Raw genomic sequence first — 24,411 nt, forward strand, 5'->3', positions numbered from 1 at the left:
AACTGGATTACCCTGCAGAGCCCCAACCTCAGTCCTACTGAACATATTTGGGATGGATTGGCCACCTCATCCAGCATCTGACCTTACAAATACTTCTTTTGGCTTAAGGACCGCAAGTTTCCACATACAAACTATTAAATCTTGTGGAAAGCCTTTCGAAAAGAGTGGAGGATGCAATCTCCCCAAGATGGAGGGGGCATATCAATGTCCCTGATTTTGGAATGGGCTGGCTAACAAGCTGATATTGGTGTGATTGTCAGGTGTCCACCAAATGTTGCCCTTATAGTGTGTTATGGGTTGGCACTCACTGGAGTGACTAGAGCCTTAACTTCATGTCTCTGTCCTATAAGAACAACCTAGTTCTAAATTTCAGCATTCATTAGCTGCCGCAGCTATAGCTTTACTTAGGAGATTATATAAGTCACATCTTCAGGCCATATTCTTTCATTACTTTAGTCTTGATTAGTAAATTTTTCCTATTGTTCCTCTGGGGCTTCAGTATGATTATATTTAATTTTGGGGCAAAAATGCAAATCAGCAATGAAGCACTTGACACTAGAATTGCAAATATCTCCATTGTTTCGACCTCTTTACCTTTAGAGCTCAGATAGCAGAGGATGAATGAAATCCAGACAATAAAGAACATAAGCATGCTGAAAGTTATATACTTGGCTTCATTAAAGGTGTCAGGCAATGAACGGGATAAAAATGCAAAGATCAAGCTTATGCTAGCTAAAACACAAATATACCCTAAAACCAAATAAAAAAAGAAAACTGACCCTTCATTGCACTGAAAGTTAATCTCTTTTGTTCCTGAGTTCAAATAGTATGGGTAAGGAGGGAATAACAGTAGCCAGTAAAGACAAATGAGAATCTGGACACAAGGACAAATAAATACAACTAAATGGGGAGTCCTAAACCCAATAAATTGTTGAATATTTCTGCCTGGATGACTGACATTAAATGCCACTACTGTAGTTAATGTCTTTGCTAGAATAGATGACACAGAAATTGCTAAAGTAATTCCAAAAACCGTCTGTCTCAGGAAACATGTCCATTTCTGTGGTTGTCCAATGAAGAGCACACTTCCAAGGAAAGAAAATGATAAGGAAGTGAGAAGAATATAACTCAGAGTCCTGTTGTTGGCCTTGACAATTGGTGTCTCTCGATATTTTAGAAATATTCCTAGAACAGCAATAGATGTTGCAGAGAAACCAGTCGCTATTACTGCCAAAGAGATGCCTAGTGGATCTTGGTAGGAGAGAAAGCTTATCATTTTTGGGATGCATTGTGTGTTATTTTCATTTGACCATTGTTCAGGTGGACAGAACGTGCACACCTCTGAACCTGAAGAGAAAGAAAATACGTACTCTCTTATCAATTCTGTGAAGAAAAAAAAAAAACATTCAGCTGGAGCAGATGGAATCTGGAGCAGTTGTACGGGACAACCAATCAGCTTTTATCTTCACCTTGTTCAGTTAAGCTTTGAAAATGAAAGATGTTAGAGGGTTATTATTATATTTAAAGTGATTGTACAGGCTGAAGTTTTTTTACCTTCATGCACTCTATGCATGAAGGTAAAAAAACCTTCAGTGTTCAGCTCCCCCCGCAGCCCCCCTAATACCTACCTGAGCCCTATCTTCATCCAGTGCTGTGCACAGGAGTCTTGGCTCTCCTGGGTCTCTCTCTCCTCATTGGCTGAGACACAGCAGCGGGAGCCTTTGGCTTCTGCTACTGTCAATCACAGCCATTGAGGAGGGAGCTGGTGTGGGACTGAGCTACACTCTGTTTGTCCCATAGACACACAGAGCTGGCTCTGGAGGGAGCACACACGAGTGCCCCCAGTGCGAGGGACCTGAGAAAATGAGGATCATAATTGCTCTGTGCAAAAAGCACTGCACAGAGCGGGTAAGTATGACGGTTTTTATTTTAAATAACAATTAAAATTAACCTTCTGAACCAAGTTAGGGTAAAATTGGTGTTTTGGGAACATTTTCAGAAAAAGTGATGGGTTAGCTTTGAGGGTATAAATTCTATGTAAGGTAAACGTTTTAGGATCAATCATAACATTTTAGGGTTAAAGGAGAAGTGCAGGATTACAAAAAAAAACAAACATATATACTCAACATTGTACAGAAAGAGGTGGATTTTGAAGGCCCTCAACAGTCTTCAAACACTTAATATTGTACTAAAATCATACAAAGCTTTATTCCATATTGTCATGTAAAAATCTACATCACATTAGTAGTTGTAAGAAGTTTAAAACCAACCTGATTCTGCATATGGCTTGAAGTTCACCATGCAACACTTCCAACTCAACATGTTTAGCCTAATTTCTGGCTTCTTCAGGAGATTTACAGATAGCTGCATAAAATTGCCAGATATGCAACTAACTGTAAATCTCCTGAAAAAGTCAGAAATTAGGCAAAACATGTGAAGTTGGAATTGTTGCATGATGAACTTCAAGCCCTATTAAGTATCATGTTGGTTTTAGACTTCTTACAACTACTAAGGTGATGTAGTTTTTTACATGACAATATGGAATAAAGCCTTGTACGATTTTAGTACAATATTAAGTGTTTGAAGTCTGTTGAGCACCTTAAAAATCCCCTTCTTTCTGTAAAATGTTGGATATTCATTATATGGCATGTGGTGCTCGCTGATCTCCAGCCCACCTGAAACAATACAGAAACATATATACTCACCTACAGTATATGGATGCAGCATCGGTCCGATGTCCACTTCTGGCTCTAAGACTGAGAACCAAGTGATTACATGACCACTGATCGCTTCACTAAGCAGAAAGAGGTGATTTTCAGTCACAATCTCTCTGCTCTGCCCCTCTGTGCTCACTGTAATGCCAGGCTGTGGGGGGGCAGGGTCAGGAGCTGTCACGTAAGCCAACAGCAGGCTTTTAGCCCACTGTCGTCTGAATATGGATCACAGGAGTGCAGAAAAAAGTGTACTCCTGTGCCCCAGAAGAGAAGTATGGCCAAAAGTATGGTCATACTTCACTTTTAAATTGTATGTAAACTCTAACAATGAACTTTTCTTATTTCTACTTTAGATCTTTTGAATATACCACTGAGAACCTTTGGTTTTATCTGTTCAATTAGTGCACAAAAATGTCTTTTGATCCTACCAAATGTCCAGAGCTTTCCTATACAATCTACAGTTTTATCTCAAACAGTGTAATCAGTAAATGTTAAGGACTATGGAACACCCCCTCCCTGATACGGAGAAGGTGAAAGGGGGTGTTCTGTAGTCCCAATATACTTCCTGTACTAGGGTGAAAAGGTTGCTCCCCCATGGATATGATGCAGTAAGTGAGTGTTGTCACCCCAGAACATGAGGTGTGTTAATGGAAATATCACCATATGAAAATAAAGATACTAAAGCTTATAACAAGAAATAAAATGCAGACATCACATGTAAGGACAGGTAAAGTGCAATTCTGGCTAAGTCTATTTTTGTGCCTAGGTTTACATCCGTTCTATTTTCACTTACTAGGCCATGAGGAAACCTGTCCTTCTGGACAAGGAACACAATCAAAGCAACAAACAGCTTTTCCTTCCCTTCGAGACTTTCGATATCCAGATGGACAGTCATCAGTACATGTTGATTTTGGGATCTGTTGAAAAAAATGGGAAATAACAATTTTTCAAAACGTGAAATTAGCAGGTAGAATGAGGAAGGTCCCGAGTTCCCATTACGGACGCACATGCAGTGCGGATCGGACCAAGCTGTTCTTATACGATGTACCTTTGACTGTATTGTCATTTTGTGAGTACAATATCTACTTTTAGAATTCAATAAATACATTTTTTAAGGTAATGCACTAGGCCGGTGTGCCCTCTTTTTGTTTTTCTCTACTCAGAAAGAGTATACCGAAGTGACTCTTCAATAAGAGAACAAATAATTAGGACAATTGCTGGATTCGTAGTAGGGATTGTTTAAAATCATCTGCATTTCCATTCACTTTCTGCCCCTGAAACACAGCAGGAAATGAGGTAATCTAAAGTTGTCCATCTTAGACAATTGTCACTGAAAAAGGTGGCCCCATTTGAAAATGTTTCTTATCCCCTGATCACTCAACAACCTGTAATATTTTGGATTTCCCATCACCATTTTGGTTAGGTGAGCTACATTTAATAAGATGAGCATCTACATTTAGTGAGATGCTGCTTGTAATGGAAATGAATGGCATACTGTACATAATTAGAGAGGCTGATACATTGTGTGAAATAGAGAAGTATGAGGCACGGTATAATGAAAAAGACAATACAGTAGTACATAGTCCCGAGACCTTGTTTGTTATAGGCATGAGGTACTGCTTGGAACATAGAGGTGTATAGATCAATGGTGTGATTTACTAAAGGCATATGGGCTTTTTACTTTGCAAGGAATTGTCCCTTAGCTTAGTAAATGAGGTGAAGCTCTTCTGACTTCTACTATCCAACCATGTGCAAGAAAAAAATACCAATTTTTTTAGGTTTTTACTTATGATTGGGCATTCATTGCAAATTGAATTTTTACCACATTCACTAAGCTAAAGGAATATTCTCTTGCAAAGTGAAAATTCCCTTGCACAGAACCCCATTGTCTATAATACAGGTATGATGCACTGCATTTAAGGAAGGTAGGTAGAAAGAGGTATAAGGAACTGCATATTATATAGAGCTAAGAGGCACTGGATTTAGTAGAGGCATGTAATAGGGAGGTACCAGAAACTATACTTGGCAGAAAAGATTAAGGCAATGCATGTAGGAACAGTAATGCACAACCACAGTGTAGCACTACTAAGCAGACAGCAGAGCCTGGATATGTAAAACATTAATATGAACTGATAATTGGACTAATAATTATTTAAACAGGGCATCAAATTTATGTGAAAACAATGTTTAAAAGGCCATACTTTCCTTTGAATAACTGATTTATATACAGGCATTTACTATGTATGCAGATTTTGAGAAAGAACTCAAAGACTTTGTATACATATTTTTTATTATTATTATTATTATTATTATTATTAATAGTTCATGTAAATTTTATTACTATTGAGCCCCAGTGATGATCAGGAAATGATCAGGAAATTAATAGGCTTAGCTCACACCTAAGCAATTTAAAGTGCTTTTTCAATCAGTTGAACCTAGCCTTAGAGTGGTTCCTCATCATGTGATTAACAATGATATAGTATGCACATGCAGGCTTCAGACTTCAGTGACAAAGTAAACCTTCAGCCTGCATATTGCCACTGTTTTTGTCAGATAAATTTATAGTATTAAAAAAAAATGTTCATTTTGCAATTTTGTTAGCCTCTAAAAAAATAAAACAAAACATGATTTTATGTCAACAATGTACTGATTTAAAACCTTTATATATTATTAAAAATAATTTGTTATGCAAATTAGCATGGAGCTATTGGCAAGTTAACCGATGCTTGCTAATGCTGCTAAGTTTAGCCTGGCCATCAAGGCATTGATGACTACTGGCCGTGAAAGGGTTAAAGGTGATTGCTCATGTGATTACAGAATAAAGTATAGCTACATGAAAAAAAACTACATGGGCTGTATGCTTGTGGTGTATTTTCTACACTTGTCAGAAACAGATGTTAATTAAGGCTATTGTTTATGACAACCAACTCACACCAGAGAAAATGCTGTCCCAGGTGATTGCATATTGATCAATTATGAGTCCTCTTCTTTCAGGGTCAAACTGTGTAATATTTCCAATAAGGTTGACATTTAAAGTCCCATTTGGCATATAAACAAGATTGTAAACATCATAATCGGAGGACATTTCATTGTGTTTAAAGTATTTCCTCTCCCCAAGCATATTGAAAAAGTCAACATTTTTCAGAAAGTAGTGCAACTGTGGATGGAAGAGTAATAAAACATGGTAATACATTTATATTCAGCAAGATCTCTTATATCCCTTGGTTTGTGACTCCTAGAATAAAATATGCGATTTCAGATAACACAATGGCAACTGCTCTAGTAGTTAACACAGGCATGGTGGAAGGTTATTTGACATCTGCCTAAGATGTTTCTATTGAGTATCTGACAGTGATGGGGCCATGGATTGTAAACCAACCCCCCTGCATTCAGAACTTAAGAGTGCAATGCCAGATAATCTGGAAATTGGGAACTACTATGTGCTGCCTAAGATCCACAAGCCAGGATGTCCAGACAGACCCATCATAACAGGTATGGGTCACTCAATTCACTGAACACATTTCAAGCCTTGTAAAAAAAATTTCTTAAAGTGGATCTCCACCCAAAGGGCGGCGGGGGGACAGGTACCCGCTCCCACGTCCGGTCCGATCGCCTAGTGTAAACCAGTCAAATTACTTGTTATGGGTATTGTCAGTGTTTCCATATTGTGTTTATACTGTTTACATATTGATGGTCTTAGTTTTTAATGTCATTTTTTTCTTTTTAACACTACAGCTGATTTCCTGAACAAGCTCCACAATATACAGTATATCAATTATCACTAAAATATGTTTCTAGTGACTATCGATGTAGAACCTCTAAAGCAAGATCCCTCACAAAGATGGGATTGTTGCAATGCACAGATTTTTATCATCATCACCAAACCACAAATACAGTGCTGAAGTCAGGGAGGAGCCTTGCTGTATTGACGTCACGCCGCAGAGGCTGCATGGAAGGCCGGTGGCCATCTTTGTCCCTGTAAGCTTGTGCTGACAGCTGTTTGTGGATTCATCCTTTTCATACTAATAAAATACTACACTATCAGCACTTTATTGTTTCTGGCTTGTGTTTAACGAGTCTTTTATGGTGGAAACATCCTCTTTTGAGCTATTTTTGTCTGGTGGTGAAGAAGTATTGAGGAGCTGTTCCTGTATACTGAGAGGATCCTGTGACTGAGGTCTGGAGTTATGCCTTGTATGCTGTCTGTGTGCCAGATGATTCCTATTCCTTACCTGAACCCAGATGACCACTGAGGATAAAATATACACATGTGCAATAATATTGTGCTTCTGCTGAGTGCAATCACACTACTGATCCTTATCATGAAGTCACGTGCACGGATTTCACTGAAAAATTGGACTGTTATATGTTTTTTCCATATTTTATTGGTTATATGTCAACAAATTTCAGTAATTATACCCAGAAGTCACGATGGTTTTATAAGTCACTATTTATTACATCAACTCATGATGGTACACTTGATATATATTGTTATCATTTTAGCGCAATTTAGCACTCACACTTGATGCATCAGTCACTTTATGAATTTTCATCGCTGCATTACTTATTTATCACAGTGCCGAGGATGTTAAACACATCATAGAATTCCTTCTAACACGCAAAGAATTCACTTTTGATAATATGTATCTTCAGTGTATGGGTATTGCTGTGGGAAATGAAATGGTCCCCCAATATGCCAAATTATTTATGGCAGACCCGGAGGACAAATTCCTTAACAGCATATAACAAAAGTCAATATCCACTTGCCCTCCAGAGGATTTACCCCCTTCCTGACCAGGCCATTTCTTGTGATACGGTGCTGCGTTGCTTTGACAATTTTGCAGTCATGCAACACTGCACCCAAATGAAATGTAAGTTCTTTTTTTCTCACAAATAGAGAAAAAAAGTGGTGGTATTTGATTGCCTGTGCACTGTAGAAAAAAAAATGACCAACAATTTAAAAAAAAAACAATATCTTTGACTTTTTGTAATTAAACATATCCAGCGAAAAAATTTAAAACATCGAATTTCATCATAAATTTATGTCACAATGTATTCTGCAACATGTCTTTGCTAAAAAAAAAACTCCCAATACATGTTAATTAATTGGTTTACGTGACAGTTATAGCAACTACAAATGGCAGTATAGATACTGGAATTTTTTTATTTTTTAATACTAGTAATGGCGGCGATCAGCAACTTATAGTGGGACTGCGGCAGGCAATCTGACACTGGGGGGAACTGACTGTCACTGATATCCCAAGTGATACCAATACTGTGATTATTGCTAATAAAAAGCACTGACACTGTACTAATGACACTGGGCAGGAAGGGGTTAACATCTGGGGTGATCAAAGGGTTAAATGTGTGCTATGCTGTGTTTTGCTGTGTGTGCGCTTTACAGTGTATCCACCAGGGATGACAAAACACACACCTCAATATACAGAAAACCCACTTATCGATGCAACTATCTCCACAGCTCCAGTTAACACACCAGTAGTCATCATACACAGCCAAGCCACGCTTATGATATGACATAGAAGACAGAATATTAGCAGAATCCTTCCATAAGAAAGGTTGCAAGAATAAAACTATTAGTGCAAGCATAAACACTTTCTTGAAAACCCACATAGAAAATTTCCTACAATACAAAGAGAAAAAAAAACGTGTACCTCTGGTAACCACATACAGTCCAGCACTATAAGAAATAAGAAAGACAATGAAAGCTGCAACCCTTCATAACAGAGGATGTATCTGTAAATAAAATGTTCCAACAGTCCCCAAAGCTTGTCTTCAGGCAGCCACCCAAATGCAGACATATACTGATCAGAATGAAACCTAATTCTGATTACAGGGACACAAACAAGAGAACTAATCCTTGCAACAGCCAACGCTTTCCCCCTACAGTGGGGTTTTTGGAGGAGGACCTTGGAGGTAGTGGGTGGATCTGAGGAGTAACTGGCTGCACTCTTGAGGGACCTCAGCCAATCCCCAACAGAAGGCTTAGAAAGGGGCTGGGACACCCTTAAAATTGTAGGAGCCTGCTCAGTAGCAAGAGTGTGGTGGTGGGATAGGTGTAGAGAGTTGGAGGAAAATGTGAGGCTGGAGGAGAAAGGCTGCCAGGAGGCCTAGTGGGATGGGGCCTGCCTGTGAGCCTGGAGCCAGAGAGGAGGAAAACTTGGGACTCACTGACCCCTGAGAGAGCACCACTTGTATGGCAGAGATGGAGTAGCCCAGTTGATATGACTGGTAGCAGCAGCCAACCCACAAGCAGTACAGGAGAGGATCTGAGTGAGTACACTTACAGCCCCTGGGTGGATAAGGGAAGGAGCACTCTGGTGAGAAACCAGATTAGCCCACTACTAGTGATTGTTCACCTCATCTAAAGGAACAGGAGCCAGATCCCTTGCTCAGTCTCCAGATTGCTAGGTGAAGAGGTGTTCATCTAAGGCAGGGGTTCTCAAACTATGGCCCGCGGGCCACATGCGGCCTGCCGAGGACATTTATGTGGCCCGCCGGGCAGGTGCATATCTGCCACGGTAGGGAGAGCTCGGCAGGGCTCGGGCGGGATCAGCAATTCTAGAACAGGGGAAGGTGGGCTCGGCTTATGAACCCGCACCACTCACCTGGCCTCTCTGCAGCCAGCCGGCCATCTATTCTGATCAGTGTATGCAATCGTCACGGCCGGAGGGCAGAGCCTAGAGCTGACCATGAAGAGGGGGAGTAAGAGAGGAGACGCCATCGCTGCATGTCGGGTATCACAGCCACGGACCCTTGATAAGTGCAATAGATGATCGATCTCCTCTCTCTCTCTTTCCCCCTCTCTCCTCCCTCCCCCCTCTTTCTTCCCCCTTCCTCGCTCTCCCCCCCTCCTCTCTCTCTCTCCCCCCCTCTTCTCTCCCCCCCTCTTCTCTCTCCCCCCCCCTCCTCTCCCCCCCCTCTCCTCTCTCCCCCCTTCTCTCTCTCTCTCTCTCTCTCTCCCCCCCTTCTCTCTCTCTCTCTCTCTCTCTCTCTCTCTCTCTCCCCCCCCTCTTCTCTCTCTCCCCCCCTCTTCTCTCTCCCCCCCTCTTCTCTCTCTCCCCCCCTCTTCTCTCTCTCTCTCTCCCCCCCCTTCTCTCTCTCTCCCCCCCCCTCTTCTCTCTCTCTCTCCCCCCCCCTCTTCTCTCTCTCTCTCTCCCCCCCCCCTCTTCTCTCTCTCTCTCTCCCCCCCTCTTCTCTCTCTCTCTCTCCCCCCCTCTTCTCTCTCTCTCTCTCCCCCCCCTCTTCTCTCTCTCTCTCTCCCCCCCCTCTTCTCTCTCTCTCTCTCCCCCCCCTCTTCTCTCTCTCTCTCTCCCCCCCCTCTTCTCTCTCTCTCTCTCCCCCCCCTCTTCTCTCTCTCTCTCCCCCCCCCTCTTCTCTCTCTCTCTCTCCCCCCCCTCTTCTCTCTCTCTCTCCCCCCCCCTCTTCTCTCTCTCTCTCCCCCCCCCCTCTTCTCTCTCTCTCTCCCCCCCCTCTTCTCTCTCTCTCTCCCCCCCCTCTTCTCTCTCTCTCTCCCCCCCCTCTTCTCTCTCTCTCTCTCCCCCCCCTCTTCTCTCTCTCTCTCCCCCCCCCTCTTCTCTCTCTCCCCCCCTCTTCTCTCTCTCCCCCCCTCTTCTCTCTCTCCCCCCCTCTTCTCTCTCTCCCCCCCCTCTTCTCTCTCCCCCCCCCTCTTCTCTCTCTCCCCCCTCTTCTCTCTCTCCCCCCTCTTCTCCCTCCTCTCTCTCCTCCCTCCTCTCTCTCCCCCTCCTCTCTCTCCCCCTCCTCTCTCTCCCCCTCCTCTCTCTCCCCCTCCTCTCTCTCCCCCTCCTCTCTCTCCCCCTCCTCTCTCTCCCCCTCCCCCTCCCCCTCTATCCCCCCCTCTCTCTCTCTTCTCTCTCCCCCCTCCTCTCTCTCTATCCCCTCTCCTCTCTCTCTCTCTCTCTCTCTCTCTCTCTCTCTCTCTCTCTCTCTCTCTCTCTCTCTCTCTCTCTACCCCCCTCTCTCTCTCCCCTCCTCCCTCTCTCTCTACCCCCCTCTCTCCCCTCCTTATCCCCCCCCTCTCTCTACATTGTACACAGATCTGACCCAACAAGGTGTTCTACATTTACTGTATATTTCGCTCCATAAGACACACTTGGGAAATGTCTGTGCGTCTTATGGAGCTGCCAGCCCAGTATTCCCGCTGCCGTTGTATGTCCGCAGTCTCTGGTCATCTCATGTACAATGTCCGCAGTCTCTGGTCATCTCCTGTACCGTGTCCGCAGTCTCTGGTCATCTCCTGTACTGTGTCCGCAGTCTCTGGTCATCTCCTGTACTGTGTCCGCAGTCTCTGGTCATCTCCTGTACTGTGTCCACATTTGTTCATAGTTTTTTTTTTAAACTATAGTCCAGCCCTCCAACAGTCTGAGGGACAGTGAACTGGCCCCCTGTTTAAAAAGTTTGAGGACCCCTGATCTAGGGTCTGGGGTGGTACAACTAGGAGATGCTGGCTAGCACTCCAACAGAGACTGCATCAGAGAAGAGAAGCTTATGAATAGTTAAGAAAGTTGTCTTCAGATTTTGGTTCTCTTGGGTGTCCTATACACCACTTACCCCATCCAAGTTCTAATCCCCTCAATAAAATAACAAAACTGATGCTCAAGGAGTGGTTTCTGTCTCCGGATGAAAGCTTGTGTTCAAAATGCTGAATGACTGGCTGTGCAGGACTATAGGGGGACCCAAATTAATCAGCAATACCTAAGGGGGTAGTGCTACACCTGCCTTTCATGCGTGGCAGCCCATTCAAATGAATGCAATGTTGTGCCCACGTAAAACGTGGCTCGCATATGTGTGAACCTAGCTTAAGTCTAGTCAGTAACGGCAGTTCCTGTTGCAGGACAAAGGCCAATAGAAGGCACATGTACAGCAATCTATCAACACTGCTGCTAATTGTGAGCTTGCAGCAGGATGTGCACACAAAATATTGCTTAAAACTGTATACAGTGAGACATGATGCCAATAATATTGGACAAAAATGATATGTGTCTCGGAACCCCCATGTATTTCTATGGACGTGCGGATGTAAACGGATGAACATTTTTTTACATCTGTTAATGTCTGCAACTGTTAACATCCGTTTTTTTGAACGGAAGAAAACCCTATTTTTCTTCCACAAAAAAACCCAGAACGGATGAAAAACGGATGCTAACAGATGTAAACGGATGTAATCGGACCAAAACGGATATCAAAAGATGAAAAGCGATGTAAACAGATCTAAACGGATGAAAAATGGATGTAAACGGATGAAAAAACAGATGTAAACTCATCGGGATGTTTTTTCTTTGAAAAAACATGACTGAACTGAAGAACAAAAATGGAACGCCCGTGTGAAAGGATCCTTAAGCATTTTAAATACACTTTAATGGATGAATTCTGTTATTCTTTATCTACAAATACAGTACAAATGTACCTCAGTTTATGAACACCTCGGTTAACATAATTTTCGGTTTACGAATGAAAATCCTTTGAATATAATGCCTTTTTTTCGCAATATGAACGGATTAATTGGTTTTCAATGCATTTCTGAATTGTTTTTTAATCATGTCCCTGTACAGTATTTATGCCTTTAAAGTGCATTTTATAAAGAGTTTAACAGATAAGACTTTTTTTTTACTTTTTTCTGACCTCCGAAATGGATTAATTGGTTTTCAATGCATTTATGAATTAATTTTTAATCGTGTCCCTGTACAGTATTTAAGCCTTTAAAGTGCACTTTATAAAGAGTTTTGAACAGATAAAAGACTTTTCTTTTACTATTTTCTGACCTTCGGAATGAATTAATTGGTTTTCAATGCATTCCTATAGGAAACCAGGTTTCGGTTTTACAAATTTTTCGCAATATGAAAAGTCCTGCAGAACGAATTAAATTCGTAAGCCGAGGTATGCCTGTATATGGTACATTCTGCTGAAACCTGAATTTTCCAATGAAGAATGGGTCTGAGCTGATGAACTGTGTGACACCTTGTTGTGACAGAATGAAGAGCTTTTGCTGAAACTTTTGGGGTGTGAACAACATATTTTGGTTTTCCTAATAGGAACCCATGGCAATAAAGATCTAACAAAGGTTCAAATTCTTTTCTGCTCTGTCCAAAACTAAATAAAAAGTTTTGACTGTTGGACGTTAAGGTATATCCAAATTTAGGTTAAGACTTGTTGCCTAGGATTTAATGCTGGCAAATAGAAACCTGTTTTTTCTAATTAGTTGTTTATCTTACCTTTACATTACTTAAAGCCTGTGCAGATCATCCCCTACAGCTTCTTCTTTATAAGCCACATCCTACATGAGGGAGCATGCCCCCTCCTAACAACGTGGCACCGGCTCCTCTTTTAGTTTAGTCTTTGGACTAAATCAATTTCTATACAACCACCCTGCCCATACATGAATTCACTGCCTTTTTTCTGACAGCTCAGACAAGCTTTATAAATTCTGGACTTTGAATGGATGTACAGAACAGAAGACTGCAGGTAAACAGGTACAACTTATGTAAGAGGATTTGTTTCATCTCTGTGTATCACCTGAGGCCAGTCCCTTTACTGTGTATATGTAAGGTTTACAGCTACTTTAATTGTCTTTATCTTTCGGATTTGATAATGAAAGTGCATTGGCAAATCTATGGATCTGGTTTCCTGACTTTTGACCAAATAATAAAGCATTAGTAGTTTTACTTTGTTGTTTATTATTCTTTTCCTTTTCTTACCTTCTGTGGTACAATATCTTGGATAGATTCTCTTGTATATTTATTTTTTAGCTTTTCTCTGATACTTTTGTTCATTAAAAGCATATTGTGCAGAGCATGAGCAAGAGCATAGACAGAATTATAAACATTATAACTCATGGCCTGAAATTTTAAATTGCAATGTGAATCTAGCATATGTCTATTATTTGCAGCACCCACGCAATTTCGATTTTTCTCGGTAAATGGGCAGCGATTGGCACATAACTCCTCCCACCATGTGGAATATGTCTTTCCTTTTTGAAACCTTTTTTGATCCACCTCTTTCAAGAAGGTGAGAAAGTCTGGAATTTCTCTTTTTCTTACGATAAAATGCAGTGACCCATTATTGACAGCCTTTTTCTTATTGTAGAATATACTAAAACCTGTGTCTGCAGTGTTTATCCACACCTTTCCTGATATGTTTAACACATTTGTATTTCGATGTAGATGAAAAACATTGTTTTTATTCCCGTATAGAAGTATGACCTTAGCAGTTGATTTTGTTATCACATTTTTAATTTTCATGGCTGTTAAAGAATCGTAGTTATTGATGGATGGAACCTTCAGTATAAATTCAGTGCAAATCCCATACATTGAAAATTTGCTTTCAATAAACTGAATGGAGTTCATACTGCTGGAATCTGATGGTGTAATAATACCGACCCACCTCCAGTTAAAGATTAAGAGAAGGTCTATTATTCCTGTATAGAGTAAATCTTCATTTGGTAGAGTGCGGTAAAAATAAGGGAAGTAGTGGGTGTCCATTTGGATGAGATCTTGGGAAGTAAAGCTGACCTGTAAAAAAGTATCCATACTATGTTCAAAACAAGCAATGGCAACAAAGGTTTATAGTCAGTGACATATCTATTTTTCTATTTATTTTTTAACTAAAATACACCAGAAGGCCTCATATTTGTTGTATGCAAATTATTTGGAAATATTAAAGCATGCAAAAGTTTATTGCAGCAAATAATCTTATAAGAGAGACTCAGCATGAGATTAATAAAGTGGTTGTAAAGCTTTAGGGTTTTTTACCTTAATGCATTCTATGCATTAAGGTAAAAAAAACCTTCTCTGATGCATGTGTCCCTCCATCCATGAGTCAATGGATGCAGACAATGTGGCTCAAGAGCGAGCCCGTACGAGTTCCCCCATGGGAAGCAGCTTCCTATGGGGGCACTTGCCAAATAGGAGGAGCCACAAAGCCAGTGTAGGCAGAGGATTATGATAATTAGGGGTGGGGCATTCATTAGTGGGCATGGAGGAACTGAAATTTTATAAAAATGCAGTTCTTGAAGCATGACAAAAAATGGGCGTGGTCTAGATTACGCTAAATTTAAACGATTTAAAAAAAAATAAGGCCCCCCCATCAGCCATTCGTGCCCATACCACCCACTGCTGCTTCCCCATCCCCCCCACAAAAAATGAAAATATAATTAAAAGATTGCAGACCCCCAGCTGCAAGCGAAAAGTCCCTCCCAGATCACATGAGCAGCTGGAGCAGGCACTTAAATGACCTGACTTGCGTTTGGAATCAGATGGCTGCTGGCCTCTCTGCTCCATCCACATGGCTGGCTTGCCAATGGCCTCCACAGTCCTCTGCTCTGACTCACGACACCCCCGCTTTAATAAAGACTTAGGCCTCTGGCCGCCCCATTAGCTCCGGGACTCTCTCCTCCTCCGGCTGGGCTCTTAGTGTCCATCCCTGCTCCTCTTGCTCCCAGTTGGGTCCCCGCACCAGTCACTGATGCTGTCAGTCTAAGTGGTGTGAACACCTTGCCTGGCCATGCCCCCTCTCAGCACTGACCAATCCGCGTTTGGAGAGGCAGCACCTGACTTCCAGGAGGTGTGGCCAGGCAAGGTGTTCAGGAGGTAGGAGAATGATGACAGTGTTTTGATTCACCACCAGGTGGCCTGGGATATTGCAAATGATCATGGCAGGTACATTTTTGGGATTCTGCCCGGAACAATTGCAGAGCGGGACATAAGACAGATTTCCAGGACCATCCCAGACAATTAGGGACTGTTGGCAACTATGTAATATGGATTTTTTGGGCCCTTTCAGAGGAGGGAGACTCCAGTATCCGCTTGCTCAGCGGGGAACTGTCCATTGATCCATGCTGAGCAGGCGGATGGCTGTTCCGTGTCAGCTCCGCTTATGCAGAACGGACACTGACACAGCCCGCACCTCTCTATTGGCGATCGGATGTGAACGGTCTGCCTACCTATCCATTGTGAACAGATCCCCATCCATCTGTTTTTGTGGATAGGATTGGATGTAGGCGGGTGTAAAGGGACACATGTTCGTGTACACCCACTGCTCCATAGAGGACAATGTAGGGTCCTCCTGAAAAACTGACAGACCCAATTGGTCCCCTTGTGTGAAAGGGGCCATAATGACCTAAAAACATATCTCTGCTATCAATGTGTTTACACAATATAGAGTAGTTCTTTGTTCTTCTGGTCCTGATTTGGCTTAGAATATACTGTATGTGTATATACCATTATATATAGGGTATGTTAGTGTATACAACATTATATAAGATGACTGTTTGTTCTGATAATGAGCATTTATGTGCTGTCATATTGTTGGTGTTCCTTTATTTATGACACCATGTCAATGTAGCATTAAAGCAGTATTAAACCCAAAAGCAAATATTTATTATGTTGAAATTTACCAGTTCTAAGATGTGATGGCTGCATTAGCTTTCTTTTTTAGGCTCTCTTTCCTTTATGCTCACCAGGTGATCCAGCAAATAAATCTGTTGTTTTTTAACAGAACAAGCTCTCCTGCAAAATGTATCAGTTAAGAGTGTCGAGACAAATCATTTACCACTGACAGGGGTACTTACAAGTTCTAAGATGTTCTAAGATGTGATGGCTGCATTAGCTTTCTTTTTTAGGCTCTCTTTCCTTTATGCTCACCAGGTGATCCAGCAAATAAATCTGTTGTTTTTTAACAGAACAAGCTCTCCTGCAAAATGTATCAGTTAAGAGTGTCGAGACAAATCATTTACCACTGACAGGGGTACTTACAATGATAAGTTTTTATTTATTCATGGAAAAACCTTTATCTCTAACAAAAAAAATACTGATGGAACTGCTCGTGTAGCTGCAATGAGAGCTAAAGTCTGGCTTCATTTTTAGTGTATCTAAATCTTGCTAGTACATCTAACACTTCCCTCTCCACAGACTAGCAATACTGCTGTCTGCTGTGCCACCTGTGCTTCTTAATCCAGAGTGGGGGCACTCTAATACAGGAGGTGTGTTACTGGCCAGACCACAGGTGAAAACAGAGGGAGAAAAGATTAAAAGAAAAAAACGAATGCAGTCACCACATCTAATGACTTGTAAGCTGCAATATCACATTTTTTGGTTTTGGGTATGAGACTTTCTTGTACTGTATGAATAATGAACACATTAACACCTATTGTCTATGGGATAAATGTGCATCTATGTGAGATATGTAAATATTTTTTAAGCTAATAATTGCAAATGCAGCTGCTCTCCACAAATACCAATTGAGACTGAACCTCCCTACAAGACAATTGGTAAACCCTTACATTTTGGGAGAGGATGTGAGCATCACTGCTTTGTGACATTTGTGCTTCTTTTCAGTGCCTTGTTACCACAAACTCAAAGTTCTTTTTACGGGTAATAGCTGTATGACGGCTACACCTTAGCCAGCTAGTTCTGAGAGGGAATCATATGACGTCCTCCTGTGACCACACTTCCTGCACGCCCCTGGCGGCACGCTTCAGGAAGTGTAGGTGATTGCTGTGTCCCTTGGACGCAGTGCATCACAGATAGAGGTAAAGGGTCAGTCACAGCGCCCCTTTACCATACGATCACTTTGCATATAAAGCAGGGTCATACCTGGGGTGACTCTCTCTGTGGTTGCTACACAGTGAGTTTTTCTTCTGTACTGTGCCCTACAGTGCTCATTAGTGCCCATCAGCACCCTATAGTGCCCATCAGTGCCCAAAAATGACATGTTCAAAAGACTCATTATGCCACTGTCACGGTCCTACCTTTCTTCAGAGCTTGTGCATCTCCATGAGCTGGCATCCATCTTGGTTTTCTGCAAAGCATGGTGGGAACCTTTATGCCTTCAGGCTTCTGCGGCTCCTCCTCAGAAGGGTGTGGTTGAGCACATTTAAACCTGCTGTCTGCAAGTGTGCTCTGCACTTGTGTCCTGTATGTTGCCCTGTTGCAAGCTCTTGTGGTGGTTCCTTTGCTCTCCTGGTAACCGGCTCGGCTTGGACAAGACTACTCTCTGCGTTAACCCTTTATCTGACCTCCCGTTGCTGAACCCGGCCCGTGACCTGAGTATTCTTTACCTACCGTCTAGTACTTTCTGCTCCGTTGTTATTGACCCAGCTTGTCTGACTACTCTACTTGTGTTCCCATCTAGCTCCCACCAGCTGTACGCCATTGGCGGCAGTCTTTATCGCAGCTGGGGTCACTCGGGGGCCGCGACCTGGTCTCAGGCTGCGTCAAGTCCATCCCCACAATCAGGGGCCCTGGTGAAGGGTAGCCTGGGGCTTAGACTCCGCACCCTGAGGGACTCTGGTCTGTGGGTAGTGGCTGTTGTCAGTCGCAGCGTGACCGTACCATAGGCCTGCCTGCCCATGCCAGCGCTCCTGCCCTGACAGCCACATAGAATATAGGTTGGGGTGGTTGCTTCTCAAAATAAGGTAATTGTGGGTAATTCCATTGCCCTGGTGCTTCAGGGCCTTCAAAAGTATAGTAGGTAATCAAGATATTGATGTGTAATTTATGTCCCTAGAACACCTGAAGGTGCACCTTGCATGTTGGGCCTCTCTATGTGGCCAGACTGTGGAAAAGTTTCACACATGTGATATCCCCATATTCAGGAACTGTAGCAGAATGTGTTTCTTGGGGTGTAGTTGCAAGTGTGCCTATGCTGTGTGTGAGAAATAACCTGTTAATATAATTTTGTGAGAAAAAAAATAATCTTCATTTTCCAAAGAATTGTGAGAAAAAAATACTTAAAAAAACTCACCATGCCTCTTACTAAATACTTTTGAATGTCTACTTTCCAAAAAGGGGTCATGTGGGGGTATTTTTAGTGTCCTGACATGTTAGGGCCTCAAGAAATGAGATAGGACATCAGTACATCAGGTGTCATCAATTTTCAATGACTGGTACCATAGCTGGTAGACTAACTTTCACACAGACTGAATAATATACACTGATTTGGGTTATTTTTTACCAAAGAAATGTAGCAGAATAAATTTTTATCAAAAACTACTTATTTGCTAAAGTTTAAAACAGAAACTAAGTAAAGCATTTTTTTTCACAATTTTCAGTATTTTTGCATTTATTGCGCAAAAAACCCCCAGTGGTGATTAACTACCACCAAAAGAAAGAGTAATTGTCATTCAAAGTGTAAGAGTACTGAAAGCTGAAAATTGGCCTTGGCAGGAAGGGGGTATAAGTGCCCAGTAGGAAAGTGGTTAAGAGAGCAAATTGAGTATTTTATGAACTGAAAAAATGGATAAAAAGCCTGAAAATGTAATTGATGTATAAACCGGAATGAGACTTTACATACCTGGGGATATTTGTAGATCTGAAAAATATTTGCAAGCTGTACAGAGAACATAGGGGTCAGACCTTCAATTATAGCAGCTAGAATGGTAGATTTAGCACAGTTGTAATTGAGAACATGTTGTACAGTTCTTGACAAGAGTTTAAATGCATTATTAAAGGTATTTAAACTGTCCACATATGAATCAAACACACAATGTCCTAATGTAATATTTGGCAATAGCTTGGGGTTTTTGTTGATCTCATCCACTGCAAACACGAAGGCTAAAACATTGTAGAAATCTCCACTGAGCATACTAGAATCATTAAAAAAAACAATCAAAAATCAAATCAATTTTTCAAACAGGAAATTTTTTTTGTAAAAGACTAATCCCACCAAAAACTGATTGTAGACAATGTTACTATTGACTTTTTTGCGGTTGAATGCAGAAATCTGGTGCAGCTCTGCAGAGAAACCAATCGGCTTCTTTTTTTTTTTGGCAAAGCTTAATTGCACATGTTAGAAGCTGAATGGCTGCCATGCAGAGCTGCACCAGATTTTGCACTGTCCAGTTTTAGTAAATCAACCCCTTTGTGTCTATAGAGAAATTCTTCTGCTCTATGACTACTCATCTAAAATAAATAAAAGGGATTATGGCTGGCTAAATACACAAATTTCACTTTTGATTTTATCTGACATTCATTGCATGCATCAGAGAAAGAGTGAACAGGAATCATAAGAGCAATGCCAAAAACAGAAAATATTTTTACTTGCTTTTTAACCACTTGCCCTCCAGAGGATTTACCCCCTTCCTGATCAGATCATTTTTTGCGTTACAGCGCTGCAATACTTTAACTGAAATTGCGCGGTCATACAGTGCTGCACCCGAAGGAAATTTATGTCCTTTTTCCCACAAATTGAGCTTTTTTGGGGGGCTATTTGATTGCCTGTGCGTTTTTTATCTTTTGTGCTATAAAAAACCCACAATTTTGAGAAAAAAAATTATATTTTTTACTTTTTGCAATTAAACATGTCCAGTAAAAAAAATGCAAAAAAATCAAATTTCATCATAAATTTACGGTAAAATGTATTCTGTGACATGTCTTTCCTAAAAAAAAAAATTTAATTGGTTTATGTGAAAGTTATAGCATTTACAATTGGCGGTAAATATACTGGGGTTTTTTTGTAATTTGTACTAGTAATGGCGGCGATCAGCGGCTTATAGCAGGACTGCGGCGGGCATTCTGACACTGTGGGGAACTGACTTGGTGTCTCTGACATCCCCAGTGACACCAATACTGTGATCAATGCTAATAAAAAGCACAGACACTGTACTAATGGCACTGGGCAGAAAAGGGTCAACGTGGGGCGATCAAAGGGTTAACTGTGTGCTGTTTTACAGTGGGCTGTGTTAGTGCTTTCAACTGTAAGCACACTGCTTTGCATGGCTCTGCGTTCGCCCCCTACCTAGAAATGCAAAATCACGTATACAGGTATGTGTGTGTATGTATGTATGTATGTATGTATGTATATATATGTATGTATATGTATATGTATGTATGTATATGTATATATATATATATATATATATATATAATATGTGTGTGTGTGTGTGTGTGTGTGTATATATATATATATAATATGGCCAAAATTGTAGTATTTCAAATATATGTCAATATATTTGGGAAGAATATTTTTAAAATATGTTTCAAATATATTTTTCTACCATATGGGTCTACAGACCTTACTCTAAATTTTGTGATCTGCATAATAGTTTTCAGTAAGCAACTCAGTGTTAAAACCAATAGATTAGCAAAACAGCTACAGAACAAGCATTTTTAGGAGAAGGTCTGCAGTAACATACCTATATTTCTCTCATAGCAGGCTTTTTTTAATCAACACGAAAATCTCCAGTGATTTGAAGTTAGGATAACTTGATATTTCTTTGCATTAAACATAAGCTCCAGGAATCACTATACTGAAGTTTTAGGCCTCATGTATGGTGGACGATTTATTTAACTCTCTTAGGAGTCTTCTCCTGGCAGCAGAGTTTTGGGGGAAAAAACACCTGATGCCTATAAAAGTGTGTAACGCATTTAGCCATGTTTACAAGCATCAAGCATTTGGGTAGTAATTCATTTCATTGGCCAGAATAAGTAATTTAACCACTTGCCGCCCTGCCACTGTAGAAATACGGCGGCAGGGCGGCACGGGCAGGCAAAACCACGTTTAAAACGTGTGTTTTGTAAACAGGTAGGGGGCACGCGCGAGGCGCGCCGCTGTCCTACCTGTCCCGCCGATCACAGCCGCGGATGTCAATCTCCCGGTGATCGGCGGCAATCAGTGACAGAGCACAGCTGCAGTAGCTGTGCTTTCTGTCACTTCCCTGACAGCTCCAGGACAAGCTGATCGGGACAGAAGAGTTTCACTCTCCCGATTAGCCATGTCCCCTGCAGTACACACCCCCGCCCCCTAGTAAAACACTCCCCCTCACACAGATAACCCTTCCCTGCAAAATAAACTTAACCCCTTCCTCCCCAGTGCCATTAGTACAGTGTCAGTGTTGTTTTTTTTTGCACTGATCACTGTATTGGTGTCACTGGGGATGTCAGTGACCCCAAGTCAGTACCCCCCCAGTGTCAGAATGTCCGCCGCAGTCCCGCCATAAGTCCCTGATCGCCGCCATAAGTCCCTGATCGCCGCCATAAGTCGCTGATCGCCGCCATTATTAATATAAAAAAAACTAAAAATCCCAGTATCCTTCCCACCATTTGTAAACGCTATAACTTTCACGTAAACCAATTAATTTACACGTATTGGGTTTTTTTTTTAGCAGACATGTCGCAGAATGCATTTTGGCAGAAATTTATGACTAAATTTGATTTTTAAATTTTTTTTTTTACTGGACATGTTTTATAGCAAAAAGTCCAAAATATTGTTTTTTTCCTCAAAATTGTCAGCCTTTTTTTTTATAGCGCAAAAAATAAAAACCGCACAGGCGATCAAATACCACCGAAAGAAAGCTTGATTTGTGGGGAAAAAAAGGATGTAAATTTCATTTAGGTATCGTATTGCATGACAGCGCAATTGTCTGTTAAACTAGCGCAGCGCTGTATAGCAAAAAAATGGCGTAAATTGCAGTATCAATACCATAGTTTGTAGATGCCATAACTTTCACACAAAGCAATCAATATACACTTATTGGTTTTTTTTTACCAAAAACATGTAGCAGAATACATTTCGGCCTAAATGTATAACCAACTTTGAGTTTACTATATATTTTCTATAGCTGAAAGTAAAAAATATTGTTTTTCTTCAAAAATTTTGGCCTTTTTTTATTTATAGCGTGAAAAATAAAAAGCGCACAGGTGATCAAATACCACCAAAAGAAAGCTCTATTTGTGTGAAAAAAAGGACGTAAATTTAGTTTGGGTGCAGCATTGCATGACTGCGCAATTATCAGTTGAATTAGTGCAGTGCCGAGTAGCAAAAAGAGGCCTGGTCATTAAGGGAGGTAAATCCTCTGGAGGTCAAGTGGTTAAGCTTGCCTAACATTAATGCACATTTAGACCTGTTTACATTCATCAAACATGTTTTCCACGCAGAGCCATACAAAGCAGTGTGCATGAGCTGGCAAGGGAGAGAACTGTATTGTTTACATACAGTTCTCTCCCCCGTCGGTAATACTCGGCGATCACCTGGTGCCAAAGGCTGAGAACACTGTTTTGTTGTCTAGAATGTGAAGAGATACCCTTGTGCTGCTTGCAGGACTTTAGGGTAATAGCAGGCTAAAATCAGATACAGATTGTTAGCTTTCCTACCAAACAGCAGACGCAGAAACAAAAGATGATGCAAGTTGCAATTTTCATAGTTGCAATGTTGAAATACATTTTCCTTTTACTCTTTTTTAAATGTTACATTTTAATAAAAACTTGTTAATAAAGTAGCAATAGTTGTTGAAGTGATTGCTGAAGACATTTTACAACTCATCCAAGTGGCTACGTCAATTTAAATGAGTGTTGGGAACATACCCCAGAATTTATACCCACATAGTTACCCCAGGCACCTGAATCTAACCACAATGGTGTAATGAAATGTGTAATTTAGAGGACTAGCAAATGAACAATCTGTCTGTGTAAGTGCTGATGAATCTTGCCTGGCTAAATTAAATAAGCATTGTTTTACATCATCCAACAGATCCTGTTGCAGCCATGTATCCATTTCTCTGCTTATTGACCTAAAAAACAATCCTAGAACACAACCAATCTGCAATCAGAATGTTGACCAAAAAGTTGGAAAAGCAATAAGGATTTCTATTTTTTTTTTTATATAGAAAGCAAGAATAAGCTGAGGCTGCACATATTGTTTTATAGAGAGTATGTCTGATGATGCTTACAAAAGAATGTTAGCAGACAAAAATCATCATTTGGCCTTACCATTCTTTTTCAAAATATGAAATACCCTTGTATGTGCATATGTGAAGCCCTTGAATCTGTCAATCATAAAACCCAAGTGACAAAGAAAGGTTCAGTAGGTATAGGTAAAACATCTGTTTCCAAAAGATCCTCTCCAGTTGTCTATGAAACATTTGAACTTACACTTTTTAATTTAGAATGTTAGTGTAATCAGTCTTTTGTATACAAAAACTGAGAAAATATGAATGCTTTGTCTTTTTTGTTTTTTTACCCACCTTATACTACAGATTTGTTGAGAAGGATGAATAGTAAAATGAGGTGGTTGATTCAGCACAAAAATGTGTATATCAAAGATTCCTCCTATAAATAGGTCTCCCGTCATACTAATCTTCCTTAGCGGGTGCGATGCTCCAAGTCTGCATGCGGTTGAAGAAGTATGGCAAACTCCATCACAAACCACCAGCAGGATAATAGTGGCTCTTAGCATGTTTTCCAAGTAAAAATCCTTTTTCTCCATGTGGTGTGTAGCTGATGTCTGTACAGACATCAAATTGTAAAAGTACTCTTTTACAATGACTTGCTATTGAAGAAAACGTAATACATTACAATCTGATCTGTACATGTGATTTGGAAACACGCATTTACAGCTGCAAAGACCAGGTTTCTGGGAAGTCCTTTAGTCTGCATATGTTTCATTGATTCTTTGGTTCTTTATTCCCCCTAAATGAGGGCAGTAATCCTACTCTACTAAAATCTCTGCCAATGTTAGGTTTCACCTTACATAACCATCTGTTAGTTATTGCTGTGAGATTTCTACTGTGGCCTTCAAAGTATATCTATTATTTGATTCCTATGAAGTTAGGCTTTTAAATGTAACAGAAACATTTGCTCCAGCCTATTAGAAAGCTGATTGGTGACTTAAACTCTGCAGGGATAAGGCTTGTTTTTAAAGCCCATACATGACATAAAAAACCATTTGT

At 40.9% G+C, this 24,411-nt stretch overlaps 1 protein-coding gene across 1 annotated transcript; it reads right to left on the bottom strand.

The window, feature by feature from the left end:
• Positions 1 to 421: 421 nt before the first annotated feature.
• On the bottom strand, positions 422 to 23,948 carry LOC149447846 (vomeronasal type-2 receptor 26-like). The gene is made up of 6 exons (XM_089651909.1): positions 23,707 to 23,948; positions 19,041 to 19,332; positions 13,448 to 14,260; positions 5,647 to 5,871; positions 3,508 to 3,631; positions 422 to 1,347 (listed from the first exon to the last, which is right to left on the bottom strand). The coding sequence occupies exons 1-6, from the start codon at positions 23,946 to 23,948 to the stop codon at positions 422 to 424; spliced, it is 2,622 nt and encodes an 873-aa protein (XP_089508035.1).
• Between the last annotated feature and the right edge of the window lie 463 nt (positions 23,949 to 24,411).

The sequence above is a fragment of the Staurois parvus genome, unplaced genomic scaffold (genome assembly GCF_062004578.1).
Source record: "Staurois parvus isolate SC_StPar_1 unplaced genomic scaffold, SC_StPar_1.0 ptg000668l, whole genome shotgun sequence".
NCBI lineage: Eukaryota > Metazoa > Chordata > Amphibia > Anura > Ranidae > Staurois > Staurois parvus.